The sequence below is a fragment of the Geotrypetes seraphini genome, chromosome 5, assembly GCF_902459505.1.
Source record: "Geotrypetes seraphini chromosome 5, aGeoSer1.1, whole genome shotgun sequence".
Lineage (NCBI taxonomy): Eukaryota > Metazoa > Chordata > Amphibia > Gymnophiona > Dermophiidae > Geotrypetes > Geotrypetes seraphini.
The window spans coordinates 69,826,724-69,847,301 of record NC_047088.1 but is presented as its reverse complement, the minus strand read 5'-3'; the positions used below and the strand labels follow the sequence as shown (position 1 = coordinate 69,847,301).

Here is a 20,578-nt window from a genome sequence, read left to right as displayed (position 1 = left end):
GAGAGGGATTCCTGATTCAACAGTAACACACACACAGCATCTGTGCTCATTAAAAAGAAAAAGAGAAAAAAAAAGGTTTCCTGACCCGAACAGCTGAATGGCAGGAGGCTGCTTTCGGGGCTTCCCCTACCTCTCAGCTGTTTGGGCTTTCCCTGCCGGCTCTGCCCATGTGTGAGAGTCACTTTCACAGTGATCAATCAGCTGGCAGAGTTGGGGATTATGGCGAACCCCGTGTGAATCATTTGCATACAAACCTTTTAGTGCATCAAAAGCTCTTTTTGAATCAGCCAAAAATAAGATTGGAGCAGACCCACAAGGTCTTACCAATCCTCTTTAGTGCATCTAGTCCTAGGTTTGATCAGTTTGTCTTGAGGAATCTTTTTGAGGTATAAAAATTCAACTCCACCCCCTTTAGGGCCTGTTCTTATGATTTCAGGGTCACCTTTATTTAAAAAAAAACAACAACAACAAAACCCCAACAACAAAACACTGACAAAAATGGCCAGGTGCAATGAAAAATACAGAGGCTTGCCTGCTAGCACTTTAACAGAAAATGGAAGGAAAATTAAATAACTTCTAAGGACAATGACATCCTGCTTGTCTTTAGAGAGAGCATGAGTTACATTCCTGTAACAGATGCTATCAAGGACAGAAGAATATGAATCCTTACAAAACACTCCCACGTCCCCTAGGAGCTGGCTTCTCCTAATAATAACTTTAAATGGCATCATGGTGGCCCCATGAGAAAACGCCAATATGAGATGTGATGCATACTGTATACTCAGTAGATCACTCTAGAATAGCAGTTCTCAACCAGTGTGTCACCACAAATTTGACAAACAGCAATTTTGAGCTTTCCGTAACAGCCATGTGTGCGGTAGGTTGAGGAAGGTTGAAAATCAGGAGGCCTAGTACATGAAATCTCCATAACTAGTCCCTACTTCTGTTAGCAAACCCAACGGGAAATATTGCAGCCCCTCTGGCTGATCCCTTTCCTCCACCCTGGCAGTCATCACCATTGCATCTGTATTTCTCTTGCATCATTGTTAGCCCCCTGAAATGATATGTATGGCTTTTTCTCAGCTCAGTTGTGAATTGTTGTGCTCAATGCGTCAGACATGTGAACATTGTATGGTGTGTCACAACAGATGATAGGCTAAGAACCACTGCTCTAGAAAGCTCTAAGCAATGAAAATGTAGAGGGCCACAGATGGAACAGCACGCGGAGTCAAACTTCAGAGGAAGCAGATTTTACTGACGGACCCGACATGGCCTGTGTTTTGGCTGTAGCCTTCGTCAAGGGTCTGCACATATCTCAATGCAAAAATAAGAACAGAAATAAAAGTTTTAATGTTTGTTTTGACTTGTTGGAAACAGGATACTGGGCTGGATAGTCCATTGGTTTGACCCAGTATGGTTATTCTTATGCTCTTAAGGGAAAAGATGTCCAGGAAACCAAGTCAGATGTGACATCAAACAGCTGAAAAGGGCCTCACAGGGAGCGGAGGAGGTAATGCATGCTGCGGATAGGCAGACTGGATGGGCCATTTGGCTTTTATCTGCTGTCATGCTTCTATGGTACTTTGTGTGTCTAAGTGCTTTGAAAATGGGCCTTGAAGTAAAAGATGGAGAGAATTTAAAGTCTGGTGGATAGGAGAGGACCCTTACCACAGGTGTATGTGCCCATCAGCCACTGGGAAGAACTGCAGCACTGCCACTGAGCAGAGGGAAGGAAACTGATGCTGGCTGAGAGGGTATCACAACTTTGTCACCTAGTTTGAAGCTCATGTACTTATTCCCTAGCACCAGCACAGTTTTCTCATAAATGCAGCCTCCAGTGCAAATGAATGAAGCCCTCTGGATATCACTGGTAAAACTGAAAGGTAAGGCTTTTCAGCTGTTCTATATAGTCTAGGGCAGTGTCCCGCAAACTTTGCCGAGCCGCAGCACACTAAACATAGTGGCTGCTGTCTGAGGCATCCGGACGTGCGTGGACGTTGCTGTGATGATGTCACGCACATGCGTGATGTCATCACGTCGACATCTGCACATGTGCAAAGGCCCTCCAGATGGGCCTGGAGCCGTCAGTGAGGGGCGGCAGCAGGAAAGAGGGCCAGAGAGGAAGAGAGGCATTGGCGCTGGCTGATTGCCTACAGGATGTGCCTCTCACCACGAGAGGCACGTCCTGTAGGCAGCCGGTACCTCTCCTCTTCCCCAGTGTGCTGCGGCACACAGTTTGCGATAAACTGGTCTAGGGATACTGTTTAGGATTGTAGAGTGGAATATCAGATCTGAATAAATAAATACAGCCCTGGGTTAGAGAAGTTAAGATGTGTTATTTCTGTGTGTAGGATAGATTTTATATAGAATGAGCTTGACTTTTATTGACATCAATTCTATTTACTTCCAAACATCCTGAAGATGATACGATTTCTCTTCCAAAAATGGTCCTCTTCTTTAAAACTGGATTCTTATTGCTTCACCACCCCAAACGGCCTAAGGCGATTTCTACATTCAGGAGCTGTGAAAACATTCTGTCCCTTAACAGAACCACACAGGAGAAAGCCTCAGCTTAGATCCAGACTGGTATTTCCTCTCCACCCCTGCTGATCATGCATTAGCCCACAAGAGGATTCCTTAAAAAGAAAGTGCTGGCATTGCCCAGACAGGTTTGTCCTAAAATGAGCTCACTTTCTCCTTGCAACCTGCCCTTCCTCCTTCTCCTGAAAGGAGTGTAAACAAGAACACTGCTGTGTCAGAAAAACACCATGATCACGAGTCAGATAGAATTGTGGATAATCAAGAAGTTGTGTTGGAGAATGGGGATGTAATGTTAATATAATGGCTTGACTACTTTAATTTTGTTTTACATGTATACTGTACATCTCTGGTTTTAACCTCTATAATGCAAACAGAACAGGTTAAATATCAATCAAGACAATACATAGCCTCTGAGTTGGGCTAAGTACAGGGGTTTGGGATATCTGCTTGCTCTAACAAGCAGGATGACAATATTGAACAAAAGACAGAAACAGAGCTTATCCAAGAATGCTAAAAACAAATCAGGCTTTCTTTGAAGTCACTAACAAGCTTTTTTTTCTACCTTGTTTTTCTGCAACTCTCTTCAAATATAGGCCCACATTTACTAAGCCGTGGTACAAGTTTCTACTGTGGTCTGGGGCGCTAAATGCTCTGACAATCATAGGAATTCTATGAGCGTCGGAGCATTTGGCCCTCTGGGCTGTGGTAGAAACCTCTACCTTAGCTTAGTAAAAGGGGGATAATGAACAATTACTTCAGACGTCCTGTCTCTGCCTGGTACTCAATATTTTTCTCTTTTTCTAACCTTGTTTCTATGATTCCTCTTCTTTTATAATCTGATACTGTTTTATGTATACTTCACTAATCACAATGTATATCAAAATCTTTCAAAAAATAATTGCAATAGTGCTCAGACTCGTAACCAAATAAATCTGTGACAACAACAGACTATGGTTAAAATGGGACCATCATCGCTCTTTACGGTCCCAAACCACTCGCTTGATTCCTTTGCAGTCCGAGTCGACAGTAGCCGATACAGGTGTCCCCTCCTGAGGAAGAGTCATCGAAATTTGAGTCGGGGGGGGGGGGGGGTGTCATCTTTTTAACATGGCTAATGTCTTTTATTAGCATTCACTAGAGCACTGGCACTTTATTGGATCTATAGTTATTTTCAACATTTTCCATCAACCGCTTGCTACATCAGATAAGTGATTTCATCATTAATTATTATTTAATATACTTTAAGTATAGCAAGTGGTTTGGGACCGTAAAGAGCGATGATGGTCCCATTTTAACCATAGTCTGTTGTTAGCACAGATTTATTTGGTTACGGGTCTGAGCACTTTACAATTAGTATTTGAAAGATTTTGATATACATTGTTAGAACTGTGATTAGTGAAGTATTATATTAGAAATCTTCACAGATTATAATCTAGTATCTCCCTATTAGGTTTGAGTCCACTGTTTTATGCATAACATAGAATACTTTATATTTATATGGGCTTCATGCACACTAATTCTCTATAAGATTCATATATATATACTGTATTTTTATTTTTATTTTTATTTCTATTTTTTTCTTTTGCTGTCCACTCTTACAATCTGGTATTGCTACTAATTAAGGCCTGCATTCCTTTGGTGTGAGCCTTCTTTCTTTGCTAATAAAGCCTGCTTTTGGGCCTAGTTCTACTCCTTACAAATTTTATTTCTCTGATAAGACATCATGTGTTGACGTTATGGAGAGTGTGAGACAGACACCTGGACCATAAAGAGATGCAATAGGCAAAAATTAATTATAGTCTTACAATTAATATTTGGACAAGCTATGATATTAACATTACATCTCTATTCTCCAACAGTTGTAACCAATTGGGAAATTTCTCACAGTTAAAGAATGCAATGCAAGAAAACCGGAAAGAAGAAACAGTTAAGGGCAGCATTGCTAATAGAAATATTAGGTCTGTGTGACTATCCTGTACTGTGTGGCAAAAAGATTCTCCAATAACAAAAAATGCAATCAGACTATGAAAATGTTAACAGTAAGATACAAAAACTAGACTAGGTGAAATCAGCCTGATCAAAAAAATTTCCAAGCACATCTTGTATAGTACAGTATAGTATGAATTCCAGAAAGAGGGTCTCTTTGGAACAAAGTCAGTGTTAAAGGAACATTAGCTGTAAATCACAGATACTCTCCAACTCATTGGCATAGAGGTGAGATCATAGAACGTGCAAAATTAACCCATTTGGAGACAGAACCCTGAGAGGAATGGACAGGAAGAAGAAAGGCACTAGTCAGACGGAATAGGTTTTAGAAATGCTTTGGAACTCATTACTTATGTCCTTACAGGTACAGATTTACTTAATTATTCAAAATGACTTGAAGTCCTGTGTATTATATATTAATACTATATGTTTGCAATTTTTTGTAATTTTGGATGGTGGATATTATTTTGTTTACTACTTAGGAGTATTATTGATAAGCACACTAAAATTTTTCATAGTGCCCATTTATTCCCCTTCTGGGAAGGGATCCACTCACATGTTGGCTACAGAAGCTGCAGTTGGGGTGGGGCAGGAGTCAGTTTTTGCTCTGTTGCCCAGGGCAGGCCATATAGGGAGGGAGAGGGTGGATGCACCAGGCCTTTTTTTTTTTTTAGCCTTAACTGGTAGCATCAGGAGGGAGGGGAGTGGTACTACATGGATGGAGTTGCTGGGAATTAGTGATTCTTCAAATCTGTATTAGAAGGAGGGGGATAGGAAACAGCAGTGGTGGCTTCTTTTTTTAAAAAAAAAAAAAAATCTTGCATAGCCCTAGTACTGAGAAGGAGGGGACGGGTAGGAGGAAGCAATAACAGCTGTTTCTTCCTGTAGCCCCACTGGAGCTAGCCATATTAACAAGGAGGGAGTGGAAGTGGGAGCTAAAGGCCCTTCCTTTTGCCCTGCACTAACTATATTGGGAGGGAGGGGGTGGGATGCAGCAAACCAGTATTTATTTTATCAGTCCTAAACAGGCCCTATTGAAAGGAAGGGAGCAGGATAAGAAACAGAAATAGCAGCAGCTATAGCAATTTGGGAGGATGTGTTCCATGCCCCAAATTATGGCACTCTAGGTGCCTAAGGGTTGTTTAACCATTAAACCATCCTGTTGATCCCCCAACTTTCATTGCCCCTTGCCACCTTCTTTCTTCCATCCTGGCCAATCTCTGCACCTTCCTCTTAACAAATCAGCTCTCCCCTTCTCTGGAAGCTTTGCTTCCATGCTGCTGCTCTGTTTCGGCAGTGTGTGTGCAGCTCTGTACACAGTGCGCAACTCCCCTGCAGTCCTGCAAGAATAGCAAAAGAATGGAGGCATCTTGTGGCACAGGCTGATGGAGAGCCACACCATGCTGAAAGAAACACTAAGGGGGTGGAGGAACACTGAGGTCGGGATTCTCAAAAAACCCACGTTAAAAAGCGACGGTCTGCTAACGCAGCTGTTTTGATAGCAAATCTAAAACAGTGAGACATTCTCAAAAAATTGCACATGCAAACGAGGTTGGCGGACAGCGGCAAAGATTCGCTATACAGTGCTCCCCCGAAATTCACGGGGGTTTCTGTTCCAGGAGCCCCCGCGAATTAAAAAAAAAAACCCACGAATGCATTTTTTTGCATGTCAAAAGGCAAGGGAGGCAGGAGAGGGCAGCTGGAGCGCCGGCAGGTAAAGAAAATCACTCGCGGTCTGCTCCAACCGCCTCTTCCTGTAGTAAAGTCGGGCTACACCAATCAGAACCTGCTTTGATACGCAGCTCCTGATTGGCGTTGCCCAACTTTAATACAGGAAGAGGTGGTTGGAGCAGACTGCGATTTGCGAAATGCGAATTCGCAGGGGAAAACTGTATTTGCATGTGCCCATTGTTGGTGGGGCCTCACCAACCACCTGTACAGGGGTAACAACACCTTCTTTCTTCTACTGGTTATGCCTCTCTCTATACAGCCTAGCATTCTTCTGGCAACAGCTACCACCTTGTTACACTGTTTTTTTTTGCCTTTAGATCTTCTGACACTACCACCCCAAGATCTCATCCGTTCATATCAGCCTCTCACCTCCCAGTTCCTGTGTCTTTCTCTACTTACGATTTCTAATCCCCTAATGCATTTCTCTGCACTTTTGTACTTTGAATTTTAGTTGCCAGATATTAGACCATTCCTCTAACTTTTGCAGATCCTTTTTCATGTTTTCCACTCCCTCCTTGGTGTCTACTCTGTTACAAATCTTTGTATTATCCACAAAAAGGCAAATCTTTCCTTTTAACCCTTTTGGCATTGACCACTTGCATCAGCGGGGTCGGGCAAACTAAAGGAGGTGGGAAATCTTGTGTGCCTAATTAATCCTGTTGTTGCTGGCGGGTGCAGAAAGAAAAGTTTTTTAAAAACAATTGCAAATACTATTTGCAATCCCATGGTATTCGCAAGGGCTATACCACAAACCCCACAAATATGAAAGCGAAAAGTTATTCGTGATTCCTTGGTATTCGCGGGCTCTCTGTGACCCTAACCCTCTGCAAATATGGAGGGAGAAGTGTACATCACTCTGAGCAATGTACACTAGGCTTGCAATAAAGAAATTTCAAAATTTAATAAAATCAGATTTGAGAATGGGGAGAGGTGTATGCACAGCACCAACGATGCTTAGTGATAGCAAGAGCTCCCATCTGTCACTGTTTTTTTGCAAATAGCCACCATGAGAGCTTCTCAGATCACAACAGAAACATGACTGTGCACTTCAGCCTGTGCTATGAGCAATAGTACTCTGCAGGTCTCCTGTGCTTTGATCATTAGGCAAAACAACTGGCAACAGGGAGGGTGATGGGAGTTAGCAGTAGCAGCTGTGATTCCACTCATGCCAAAATTCAAATCTGTTGCGATTCAGACACAGCATTTAACACAGTGAGGGCGAAGAACTGCCAGGGTTTGGAATTTGGGGTTTGGGGGGGTGTCTATGGAAAACACAAGTTCTTATTAATTTAAAGATAGAATTTTAAAACTGATATGATATGCAACCTACATTATCTCTGTACACACTCCATTCCCCCTCACCCCACCCACATAAATTGCTCATTTTGTGGTTGTTTTTCTGCAGCCAGGAACAGTAGGTATCATGCATACAACAGAAAACAAGATTTCAATCCTGGGGAGAGAGGAAAGATGTCTGCACTGCAGCTAATTCCAGTTTCAGGAACAGTGCTGAGTGTAAATACCAAAGGTGATATTTCTCCAGCTCTCCAGGTAGAGAGTGCATGTGATCTCCAGGCTGTTTCTTCTTCTTTTATGATTGTCAAAAGCTAGATGTCTTTTTCCAGAGCTCATTTAGAATATTGTGTACAGTTCTGGAGACCGCACCCTCAAAAAGATATAAACAGGATGGAGTCGGTCCAGAGGAAGGCTACTAAAATGGTTGGTGGTCTTCGTCATAATGCATATGGGGGACAGACTTAAAGATCTCAATATGTGTACTTTGGAGGAAAGATGGGAGAGGGGAAATATGATAGAGACATTTAAATCCATAATATATATATGTTATCAGCCAGCGGTGGACAGGTCCTTACATTTAACCAACTGGTGGAGAAAAAGCCTCAAGGATATATAATTGAAATGGCAATCTACTCAGGATTTCTAACCGTTCATAGTCTTATCACGGGCAAAGAAACCTCCACTTAAACAAAATGTGACTTTGCAACTGGACAAAAGGTCCACCACTGTACACAGGGAAAAGAAAAACAATTGCCACTTAACTCAATGACTGGCCTAACACGGTCCTTGTTTTCCCATATAAAAGGCTGCATCAGGGAGCTCTATTAATTATTTAATGTCAAGCTTTTGCCCGTGCATGGGCAAAGGAAGCACATTTAAAGTGGTACATGATCCACTTCTCTGTTTGCTCAGGGACATAATGAAATCAGAATTGCCAGAGAGGAGGGCTCTCTGTGTTAGCAATACTCTAAACTGAAAGAAGGGCATGGATCTTCTGTAGAAAACACTGTTCACCTGGGGACAACCTAGAACAGCAAATCCCAAAATGTAGGACAAGGCCTCAGGAGGCAGGCTGATAGCAATGTGAATAGTTTATGGAAGGTTTTTGTAAAGATTTAAACAACAACAAAAAAAAAAGAGTTGAAGAAAACAGTATCCTTTACTGTACTTTGTGATACCATGAAATCATACGAGACAAATATTAGGTCTTCAGGTAGATTCTTTATCTGGTGACAAGGCCCTTGGCTTGAAGATTAAGAGGAAATTCAAATCCCTAGAGTCCCAGCAGATAAAATAGACTGGTCTCCCAATACATCCAACAGTATGGATCCCTCAGATCTGCTGGAAGTTCATTCACTCTGTGTATACTTTGGAATCATCCTTGGTAAGTGGCTTGCCTAGTCTGTGATTTACATAAGGCTTTCTCAGTGTCCCTTTATCTTGTGGGCATCGAGAAAATCTTCTAAGACCCACTTTTCAGATTCAAGGAGCAGCCTACCAACAGGTATCCTGAGAAACAGGGCCAGATGGACCACTGGAATAACAGGACTTAGAGAAGGCCCAAGATATCCATTAACTATGGAAGGTTAGAGGGAGGGAAGGAGGAAAGAGACCTGACCACAGGGGGGGGAGGGGAGGGAGACCTGACAACAGGAGGGAGGAAGGATAGAGAGAGATGCCTCACCACAGGCGAGGGGGAAAGGAGGAAGAAGAGAGAGACTTGATCACAGGGAAGGGGGAGAGGTTAGGAGCACAGGAAGATTTTGCTGGGAGAAAGAGGTGCAGGTAGGAAGGGGAGGGGGGTAGGATGATGTTTGAAAGGGCCAGTTTCTGGAAATAGAAATGGGACAAAAAAAGGGAGGTGTGACAGAGAGGAGGGAAGGAGAGAAATGGTGAGTATGGAGTGGTGGGGAGAAGGGAACGGAAGGGGAGGGAGAAGATGGTGCCCATGAATGGCAGGTTGAGTAGAGACAAACTAGACAGATTTGAATAGGAGGAAGAAAAATGAAAGTTGATCGTGAAAGATGGATATAGAGAAGAAAGTAAGAGGAAAAAAGAGAAAGTGAATAGACAGAGCACAGGGAAGCAGAACCAGAGATGTGGAATGAGATGATTAGAAAGATAAAACTGTATATTATATATATTTCCTTTTAGATCCCTAATTTGTATCAAGTTAGGACAAAAACTTGTATTGATAAACCTTGCACTGTAACTATGGTAAATTGTAACCTGTTAACTGTATATTATGTATGTTAGTTAGCCTGTAACCTGTTCTGAGATCTTTGGGAAGGACGGGATAGAAAACAAAATAAATATATACAGTAGCTACACAGTTTTGTGACCAGTGTGTGGCATTTTTGAATATCAGAGTTGGCAAAAGCCTATGGGCTACATTAACGAATTTGCCCGATTGGGCCCGATCTGGGCAGGTCCGATGAATTCACGAAGCCCCAATATGCAGATGGGGGCGATCGGAGGAACACCCCCATCTGCCTTCCCAGATCGCTCGATAGCGATCCCCGTGCATGCACTGGACCTCAGGGCCGGCATAGATTTTTTTTTTTAAAAAAAGGCGATCGTTTTAATGGAGCCTGTGGTTTTAACCCGCTTAAGCCTGCGGGTTAAAACCATGGGTTTGCAGTGCGGGGAAAGGAGGCAGGCAGGCAGCGCGTTCGTGGCAGGAAGGCAGGCAGCGTGTTCGGAGCAGGCAAGCAGGCACGTTTGGGGCTGCAGGATAGGGGCTGACAGGGCAGAGCAGGGTGGCAGAAGGCAGGGCAGCCAGAAAGGGTTTCAGCGACTGATCCTCAGCAGTCGCTTTTTTTTTGATTGGCCAGCCCAGTCAGTGTTGCAGGGTTTTGATTACTGAATCGTGTCCCTGCCTACTTTGCATGCCGTTGCCCTCGTTTGCATGCGCAGATCGGAGGATGGTCAGAAGAGAGGTAAGTGAATCGGGCCGGGGTCGCAAACCGATCGGTACACGTTTGGTTTGCTTTGTGAATCTAGCCCTATATTATGAGAGTAATTCTATAACTTGGCACCTTTCCTTCCCTCCTAGCCCCCTCCACAGCAGCACGGGGCCCAATATCCCATAGCTTCTATCTAATTTAATCACTTTTGATAGGTGGTTAGGAACCCAGAACATTGTCAGGCTGCCCCTGCTGGGAGGGGTCCATGTGTTTGTCACTGCTGGAAACTCTGGATCAGAGCAACATCCAAACAGAGAGCTTCAAGACATTTTCACTTTATATTTTACCAGATAGCACAGCTGTATAAGGTCCAGAAAGGCCAGGATTTTCCATACTTCAGCCAGGCTATTTCAGATTTTTATGTGAAAGAAGAGCTAAAGGAACAGCTACAGGAGACTGCCCCAGGAGGAAATGGATATGTGTTATATGGTTTCACAAGTAAGATTTGGGAAAGGTGATATTTAGAAAGCCAATCTTATATATATATATTTTTTATTATAAAATTACTACTTACAAGACTTCTTTGATTTACTGTTTAAATAAAAACTATTAAATCATCTAATTCAATTAATTTCAATTGAACATTCTGACACGTGCACTACACACTAACTCAGCTCCAAAATATCTCTCAAAAATGTCTCTGAGAAATGGTCATCAGCGACCAAGGTTAGATCTGGAAATAGCATGTACTGCTGACACACCTTTCCAAAGGAAACAGCTGAGGAGAGTGAGACTGTACAAAGTTATGCATTTACATAACAGCTGCTGCTGAAGTGGGGGCAAGCAGAGCCTATACAGTTATATGTTTATCTAATAGCTGAAGAGGGAGTGAGCCTACACAGTTATACATTTGTCTAGGGCTTTTGTCACCAAGCAGTTACCCCCTGTTCCTTTGTATTTCCAACTCAGTCAACCAGGGCTTGCTCTCTCTTTACAGGGAGCATAACACCAGGGCTTTCACGCCAGGTAGAAGGTGTAAAAGGTTCATTGTCGTAGTATGAGGGGTGCGGGCTGCACGTGCCTCTTGCCTTCCCCCAGCGCGAGGGAGCTGCCCATGTCAACGCTCTCTGATGTCACTTCCAGAATCCGTGCCTAAGAAGTGATGTCAAAGGGCGAGCTGACACAGATGTTGGCAACATGCTGCTCACACCGAAGAAGCAAAAAAGGTATGGGGAAAGGGAAGGGGGTGTGCACGCAGCGGGGGTGGGGGTGGGGCAAGGAAGAGGGCGGGGGAGGGGCTCCACCGCTCTGGGCACCGCTCACCCTTACTAAGCCACTGAAAAGGTTATCTAATTCTTCTCCAATCAGCTTTAGTGAGGATATCATGCCTGTTTCTTCTTTTCTGAGAGTGTATGAAACCCACCATGGGTGAGAAAAAAAAAAAGGACAGATCTGAGAGGAAGGTGTGCTGGAAGGAAAAGCAAAGTGCAGGAGTTTTGAAAATTGTATATATGCACAGGTCTGAGCACAAAAAATTGTACTGGCATTCAGAGTTAGGTATACATACATGTGCTGGAATGCTATTCTGTGCATAAATATTGGTATGCAAAAATGCTGTATATAAAACTGCATTCCAGTACAAGTGTACATGTATCTGCGTGCAGCCTCCAGTGCCAATACAATGTTTTTGTGCTCAGACTTGTGCACAAGATATAGCTGCCACTGTGCTCCTGTGTCCGTTGTGCAGTCCCATCAGTGCACATTTTTTGCATTCCACTTGTTTGCATAGTATTTAGTTACTGCATTGGGAAGCAAAACTTTTGTGTTACGCTTCTGTTAGAAAGCCATGTGGTAAGCATTAGTGTAAAGTAGAGAATGACACGGTGACAAAATTCATCACCGTTCCCGTCCCCGCGGATAACCGCGGGAAATAATCCCATGTCATTTTCTAGTGTCTATTTCAACCTCAGTCCTTCTACACCAGCATTCTTCAAAGCAAAGCTTGTGGGTCAGTGGTTGTGGCCATTCATACTCTGATTCTTCCCTCTCTCCTTAAAGAATGACATGAAAATGGTTTCCCGCGGTTATCCGCAGGGACGGGAACGGTGATGAATTTTGTCACCGTGTCATTCTCTAGTGTAAAGCTCTAATGCAAGCAGGACTGCACCAAGCTGGAATCACACCCTGTGGAACATGCCCCCTGGAGATTACAAAATTATATATGTATAATCTTCAAACATTGCATGTTGTCCTGCAAGGCCATGTCTTTAGAATCAAGTGGAGGATGCAGTTAGGGTGAGTGGTAAAAGAAGGCTGTCTAATAATACAGTTTACAAATTTACAAGCCTGGCATGTGAGACATATGCTTTGGCTACCTTGTTTCCTGGTGTGCGGGCATCGTTTATACATAAATGATCAACATCTTCTAGTATCAGATATCTTAGCTGCTGTCTGTGGAGAAATAGGACAGGGGAGGTTTGAGGTTAAGGGATAAGAGTAGCTTTTTATAACTTTCTTGAAGTTCAGAAGTCCCTCAAGGGACTCAAGTAGGTTATTCCAAAGGTTTGGTAGGAAATGGGAGTAAGATCATTTTTGAGCCGTTTGGAACTGGGGCATATTTCACTTTGAGAGAATAATACTCTCCTTGGAGTGTAGGGAGGAAGTTTATGTGAGAAGTATCTGGGTACCATGTTGTGGAGGGATTTATATGCTAGCACTAGGCCCTTGAAGATGCAGTGTTTGGTTTTGAGTAACCAGTGGGCTGAGGTGAGTGCAGAGGAGACAAGGTTTGTAGGTTTTTCAAAAGCCCGATTGCTGCATTTTGAACTCACGAGTAGTCATCGGATGTTTTTTGCTGTTTAAGAGCTCCTTTTATAAAGCTGCGTTAGGCTTTTTTATCGCCGGCCGTAGCGGTCAGCAATAAAAAAGCCTATGCAGCTTTGTAAAAAAAAAAGGGGGGGGGGAGTAAGTTAAGTAGTCCAAAAGAAGCAGAGTACACCTGGTCTTCAAAGAAACCACTGAATTTACAAATACTTATGAATAAAAAGTCAGAACAAATTAAAATGCACTGTGAGTGCCACTTCGTAGCAGAATTATCTGGTTTGTCACTCACAAGGACACCTGAGGCAGGCTATTCGGCCAAAACACGGCCAGTGTTGAGTCAGATAATATGTCAGATGATTAGCATGTTTTATGTTATTGGTTGGCATTAAAGTGTGTTTGTTTGAAGACATTTGGACTTCTTGACGTTTTGTGAAGAGTTTGTTATTCTCCGTTGTTTGGTACTCGAGTCCTAGTAGAAATCGGTTTTGTACTAGTCCAGTAAGGTCCTCCAGCATCATCCCCATGGTTGCTTTCAATGTGTCCAGCCATCTGGTTGCAGGTGGTCCTCTTTGCCTGGTTCCTTCGATCTTCCCAAACATGATGTCCGTCTCCAGTGATCTTTCTACTCTGACAGTATGACCAAAATAAGACAGTCGTAACATCATTATTTGGGCTTCGAGTGACATAGCCGGTTTGATCTCTTTCAGAATTGATTTGTTAGCTCTTCTGGTGGTCCACGACACGCATAAAATCCTTCTTCGTCACCAAAGGTCAAATGAGTCAATCTTCTTTCTGTCATAGTTCCGTAGTGTCCAGCTTTCATATCCGTAATTGACCACTGAGAAAATGAGTGCATGGACAAGTCTGATTTTTGTTTGGAGCATTAATTCCTTACTTTTGAATACTTTGTTGAGAACCTTTGCTAGTTGCTTCTTTGTTTACAAAAGAGCCCAGGAGACTGAAATCCTTTACAACAGTGGTCTCAAACTCAAACCCTTAGTGGGGTCACATTTTGGATTTATAGGCACTTGGAGGGCCGCAGAAAAAATAGTTAATGTCTTATTAAAGAAATGCCAACTTTGCTTTAACAGTTAAAGGAAAGATTTATAAACTATAAAGCTTGCATCCATCTTTGGCATTAACTTAATATTCAATTTTTCTGTTTTCTTTTCAAAATCTACGTTTCCATGTCTTACCTTCCCTTCTATCTCTCTCTTCTTCTGTCCCTATTTCCATGGTCTGACATCTCTTTCTTTCCTTTCTCTCCCTCCCTCCTTCCTTCCTTCCTTTCCCCTGGTCTGGCATCTGTCTCCTTCCATCCCCCAACTTTTTATTCTTTCATCCTGCCCCCTTCTTTCTTTCTCTCTCTCTCCATGCCCCCTTTCTTTCTATATGTCTATCTTTCTCTCTTTCCGTGCCCCCTTTCTTTCTTTTTTTCCTTCCTCCATGCCCGCCCTTTCTTTCTGTCTTTCTCCCTCCATGCCCCTTTCTGTCTGTGTCCCATCTCCCTTCTTTCTTTCTGTCTCCCTGTCCCCCCTCTTTCTTTCTCCCTGCCCTCCCCCAAGCCATCACCATTGGGGAACAGGTCGCCACCACCGCAATCGGGGAACAGGCCAGTGCCGAGGTCTTAGCTCTCCCTGCTTATCTTCCCCAGCGCGGGACCGACCAATCCTCGCCACCCGACATCAATTCTAACGTCAGAGAGGAAGTTCCGGGCCAGCCAGGCAGTAATTGGCTGGCCCGGAACTTCCTCCCCAACGTTAGAATTGACGTCGGGTGGCGAGAATTGGTCGAATCCGAGCTGGGGAAGATAAGCAGGGAGAATTAAGACCTCGGTGCTGGCCTGTTCCCCGATTGCGGTGGCTTGAGGGAGGGCAGTGAGAAGGGAAGTGAAGCAGATTGGGGACCCCTACTTTAGGTGAGCCGCAGTCGCGGTCTGTATGCGATTGTCCTCTCCACAATTGGAAAACTTGTACAGTGGTTCTCCTGGGCCCTAGCGCCCACCGTGTTTCAACGGGATTATTTAATTATTTATTTATGTATTCATTTATTTAGCCCATCCTCCCAAAGGAGCCCAGAACGGGTTACAAAGGTACATTCACAGCATAGATAGGACAAAATTAAGTGAAAGACAAATTTGGCAGACATAGCTTAGAAGATATTGCAGCATTCATAGAATTTATTACATGACAGCATAGTTTTAGAGCAGCATTCACTGTGCTAACAGAACAGAACATAAAGGTACTAAAGCTTTAGTATTGTAAGAGAGTACATGATTGGTGATCGGCAGTTAAGTTCCCATGAGTAGTGTTGGTCATTAAGGAGCTGGATTAATGAAGGTTTTCACGGCCTTCCTAAAGTTCCATACACTGTGTAGCGATCTAATGGATGTGGGAATGATGTGCCAAAATTGGGGTATAAACTGTGAATAAGAGCGTTTGCGCGCTGTTTCAGGTAGTAATGTGAGCCGTCTCTCTGCTTGAGATCTCAGTGATCTGTAGTTTTGATGTCATGTAATTTGGTATTAACTTGTGGAAGGTCTTGAAGGCTAGGACTAAGGCTTTAAAGGTGCAGTGTTTTTGCATAGGTAACCAATGCATGGATGTTAGTGCTGGGGTGATGTGGTCTCGGATTAGAGTTCTGTGTTCACGTTCAGTGCAGTTTCTCTAACCTTCCGCCCCCCCCCCCAAAAAAAAAAAAAAAAAGTTTGCCCCAATACATTAAACAATGCTATGCAAATAATGCATGTACAAAATATGTGCACGGACATGGGAGAGCACCCTGATTGCTATGGAAACATATATTCTCTAGGACTAGGCCTTCGGGTATTGGGCATTGGACATGTGTTAGTCCCAGAAGCAATATTTTGCAGAAAGGTTGTACTGGGACCTTGAGGAGCATTAGATGTGCATACACTGGAACATGCAAATATTGAATTATGCAGATTAGATGAATGGATTGGAGTAATAAGATATAATGCTATCATAAATATTGTTGATATGTTATCATGTGAATTTCTGCATCAGAGCACATAGCCCGCTTCACTACTATAGCAGATTCCCCTTACACCTCTGCTCCTCATCTCCCTGAACTTCCTCCCCAACGTTAGAATTGACGTCGGGTGGCGAGAATTGTTCGAATCCGAGCTGGGGAAGATAAGCAGGGAGAACTAAGACCTCGGTGCTGGCCTGTTCCCCGATTGCGGTGGCTTGAGGGAGGGCAGTGAGAAGGGAAGTGAAGCAGATTGGGGACCCCTGCTTTAGGTGAGCCGCAGTCGCAGTCTGTATGCGATTGTCCTCTCCACAATTGGAAAACTTGTGAAGTGGAGAGGACAGATCGCGGGCCGCAAAATAGTCCCTGGGGGACCGCATGCAGCCCACGGGCCGTGTGTTTGAGACCACTGCTTTACAACTTCTATTCTGTTGCCTTCAAGCTAACAATCTTCATCATTTTCTGTGTTCATAATCTTCATCTTGTTTATGTTCATTTCTAATCCCATGCTATGACTTTCCGCTTTGACTTTTTTCAGTAGATATAGCATAGCTTCTTTTCTGCTGGTGTTGAGCATTATATTATCTGCACAGCGCAGGTTGTTTATATTTTGACCACCAACTTTGAAACCAATGCTTTCTTCTTCCAAATCTGCTTTTCTGAAGATGGCTTTGCTCTAAAGGTTGAACAGGTAAGGTGACAGGATGCATCTCTTGCCTGACACCATGTTTTTTTGGAAATCAGTGTTGCTATATTTTGATCTCACTGCAGCTTCTTGATTTTCATACAGGCTCTTTATCAACTAAGTTAGTAACATACATAACATAGTAGATGACGGCAGATAAAGACCCGAAAGGTCCATCCAGTCTGTCCAACCTGATTCGATTTAAATTTTTAAAATTTTTCTTCTTAGCTATTTCTGGGCAAGAATCCAAAGCTCTACTCGGTACTGTGCTTGGGTTCCAATTGCCAAAATCTCTGTCAAAACCTACTCCAGCCCATATACACCCTCCCAGCCATTAATGCCCTCTCCAGCTTGCCAGACTTTAAGAATAAATGGGATACCCATGTGGGATCCCTACGAGGGTCAAGATAAGGAAATTGGGTCATTAGGGCATAGACAGGGGGTGGGTAAGCAGAGTGGGCAGACTTGATTGGTTGTAGCCCTTTTCTGCCGTCATCTTCTATGTTTCTATCCTCCCCCAAATGGCCATATACAGATACAGACCGTGCAAGTCTGCCCAGTACTGGCCTTAGTTCAATATTTAATATTATTTTCTGATTCTAGATCCTCTGTGTTCATCCCAGGCTTCTTTGAACTCAGTCACCGTTTTCCTCTCCACCACTTCTCTCGGGAGCGCATTCCAGGCATCTACCACCCTCTCCGTAAAGTAGAATTTCCTAGAATTGCTCTTGAATCTACCACCCCTCAACCTCAAATTATGTCCTCTGGTTTTACCATTTTCCTTTCTCTGGAAAAGATTTTGTTCGACGTTAATACCCTTCAAGTATTTGAACGTTTGAATCATATCTCCCCTGTCCCTCTTTTCCTCTAGTGTGTATATATTCAGGGCTTCCAGTCTCTCCTCATACGTCTTCGGGCGCAAGCCTCCTATCATTTTCGTCACCCTCCTCTGGACCGCTTCAAGTCTTCTTACATCCTTCGCCAGATACAGTCTCCAAAACCATTTGTGTCAGAGTTCTCCATAGCTTATCTTGACGCACACAGTCATGGTACATGGGCTTGTCGTGCCACTGGAGCTTGCGTGCATCTGAGAAGCTGAAAGCTATGCTGTTAAGACTGTTAAATACTAGGGAGCAGGCAGGTGCAACAAAGTAGTCAGTACAGCTGACTGGTGGAACAGTCTGGCTGGCAAGGATCCCCACAGTTCACAACCTGAAGGAAGATTGAGAGTCTGCCACTCCAGACAGGGCAGAGGGAGCTGAGCTGTAGCTGTTCCTTCTCGTCCATGAGGCTGGCACATCAAGCATATTCATAACGTATAGTCACGGGGCCAGCACTTCCTTGAAGCTGACTTCATGAACTGCATATTGAATGTGCTGGTGCTACGAGGAGGAGGAGGAGCAGGGCAGGCGCAAAGCTGTTTCCTTACACTTTGCCACCCTCCCCCCCAAAATAGGCAAACTACAATGACAGGTTGATGGTCCTAATTCAATATATTCTGGTAGCTTGGAAATTTCCTGCTTTCAGTCTATGGGGAAAATATGAAGAACATATCTTGTTTTAAGAAGTGTTTTAATGGCTGAGTAAGGAAAGTTAGACAGACAGAGAGAGGAGTATACCCTGATCAACTAACCCAAAACTGGCTAATGAAGAAAATTAGGCGTCTGTGTGACAACAATATTAGGAGGGGTAAGAAAGAGGTCCTGTTTCAATTTTACAGGAGGGCCAAGAGTTTCCTCTCACCTGATGATGGGTCCCAGTTGCAGAATATGCATCAGCAGCACCAGCGGTCTGTCCCGACCCAAATCCCTGTGGATGAAAGTGAGGGTCAACTGGATCAAGACGGAAGGAACCAGCATGAAGAGTATGGTCATGCCCATCCAAAAGCCATCATCCGAGCGACTGTAGAAGGCAGCCAGAATGCTGGCGGTGATGCATTCTCCGCAGAAGAGGAGTGTGGAGATCAGGATACCGAAAGGCAGTCTGGTGGTGGGGCTGGGTCTCAACTGGACAGAGCCTCCATTGCCTATAGGAAATGAGGACTGGGCAGCCTCCCCAGCTGGGCTCTCACAGACACTGTCCATCCTCCAGGCTCTGGACCCCTCTCTACAGGAATCAATGTCAAGTTTCTGGCAGAATCCAGGCGAAACCACTCACTTTCACCCCTTCTGATCTGATGAAGAAGGGTTACCCTCCAAAGCTCATCATAAAACGCACTGAGTTAGTCCAATAAAAAAGGTATCACCTTTATTTCTTTTGTTTTATTTCTTTATAGTCCCTTGGAAAGTGGACTAACACGGCCACCACACCATTTCACCCCTTCTAATGAAGCTTCACTGGCTGGCAAACGACCTTGGGCCAGTTATGCACCCAACATGTATCGTTAATCGCCAACGTGGTAATACAAAAAAAAAATAAAAAATTCTTAAAACTCCATCCAAATGTTCAGAGTCCCGCAAGAATGCTGGGTAAAGTTCAAATGTCTGATCGCTCCACGCGTTTGCCCAAACTTAAAAAAAGAAAGCACACACTCATCAGACCGGTTTCAATGCCTCGCAGAACTTACAATGCAAAACCCCCAATGCCAAGATGAAACGACAAGCAGCTGTCACACCAGAAGGGAGCCCCGACTGAAGCATGGTCAGCTCAACCCCGCCCGCTCTCCGGGACGATCGGCAAAGAAAGAAAAGGACAGCCTCCCGGGCTGCAAATTCTTCGCGCTTCAATCACCTCACACAAAGGGAAGCTCCCGGGAGACAAACCTTTCTCCTCTCGCACTCAGTTACCGTGGGAACCTTGTTTACTTGCTGGCAATCTACGGACTGGAAAGGGTAGAGTGGCCCCCGGAATAAAACAGAACAGTCTGCTCTGGCTTTGGCAGCGACGGGGCGCTGGAGCTTTGCAGCCCCTGAATTGTGCCGAGGGCAAGGGATCAACCCCACTTTCTTAAACTGTAGGACTGGAGTGTCGGAACACAAAGGCAGAGAGCCCGCGCGCCTCACTTCTAAACTGTAGGACTGGAGTGTCGGAACACAAAGGCAAAGAGCCCTGCGCAGAGAGCGCGCGCCTTGCCGCGCTTTCTCAGTAGGCAGAAGCCGCTTCCTTTCGCGGGGGGCCCGGGGTGGGGGTCCGATGGCCTCACCGTCCCGTCGTCGCGCGCGCCGTGCCGGCAGAGCAGAATTCCTATACTGGCGCTCGGGAACACTCCCTTCTGCCTGCTTGCATACAGTTTAGTGCTGATGTGGTGAAGCAGGTGTGCCTGTCGGTCTGACCACACGTACAGTAGTTCTCCTGGGCCCTAGCGCCCACCGTGCTTCAATGGGATTATTTAATTATTTATTTATGTATTCATTTATTTAGCCCATCCTCCCAAAGGAGCCCAGAACGGGTTACAAAGGTACATTCACAGCATAGATAGGACAAAATTAAGTGAAAGACAAATTTGGCAGACATAGCTTAGAAGATATTGCAGCATTCATAGAATTTATTACATGACAGCATAGTTTTAGAGCAGCATTCACTGTGCTAACAGAACATAACATAAAGGTACTAAAGCTTTAGTGTTGTAAGAGAGTACATGATTGGTGATCGGCAGTTAAGTTCCCATGAGTAGTGTTGG

General features: G+C 44.1%; 1 protein-coding gene across 1 annotated transcript in view; it reads right to left on the bottom strand.

Moving 5' to 3' along the window:
- XKRX (XK related X-linked) overlaps nt 1-20,221 on the bottom strand; it is a 43,389-nt gene extending 23,168 nt beyond the window's left edge. The window contains exon 1 of the mRNA XM_033946549.1: nt 18,703-20,221. Coding sequence (XP_033802440.1) covers nt 18,703-19,043 — 341 coding nt within the window. The 5' untranslated portion in view covers nt 19,044-20,221. The remainder of the gene's footprint in view (nt 1-18,702) is intronic.
- Nucleotides 20,222-20,578: the final 357 nt, after the last annotated feature.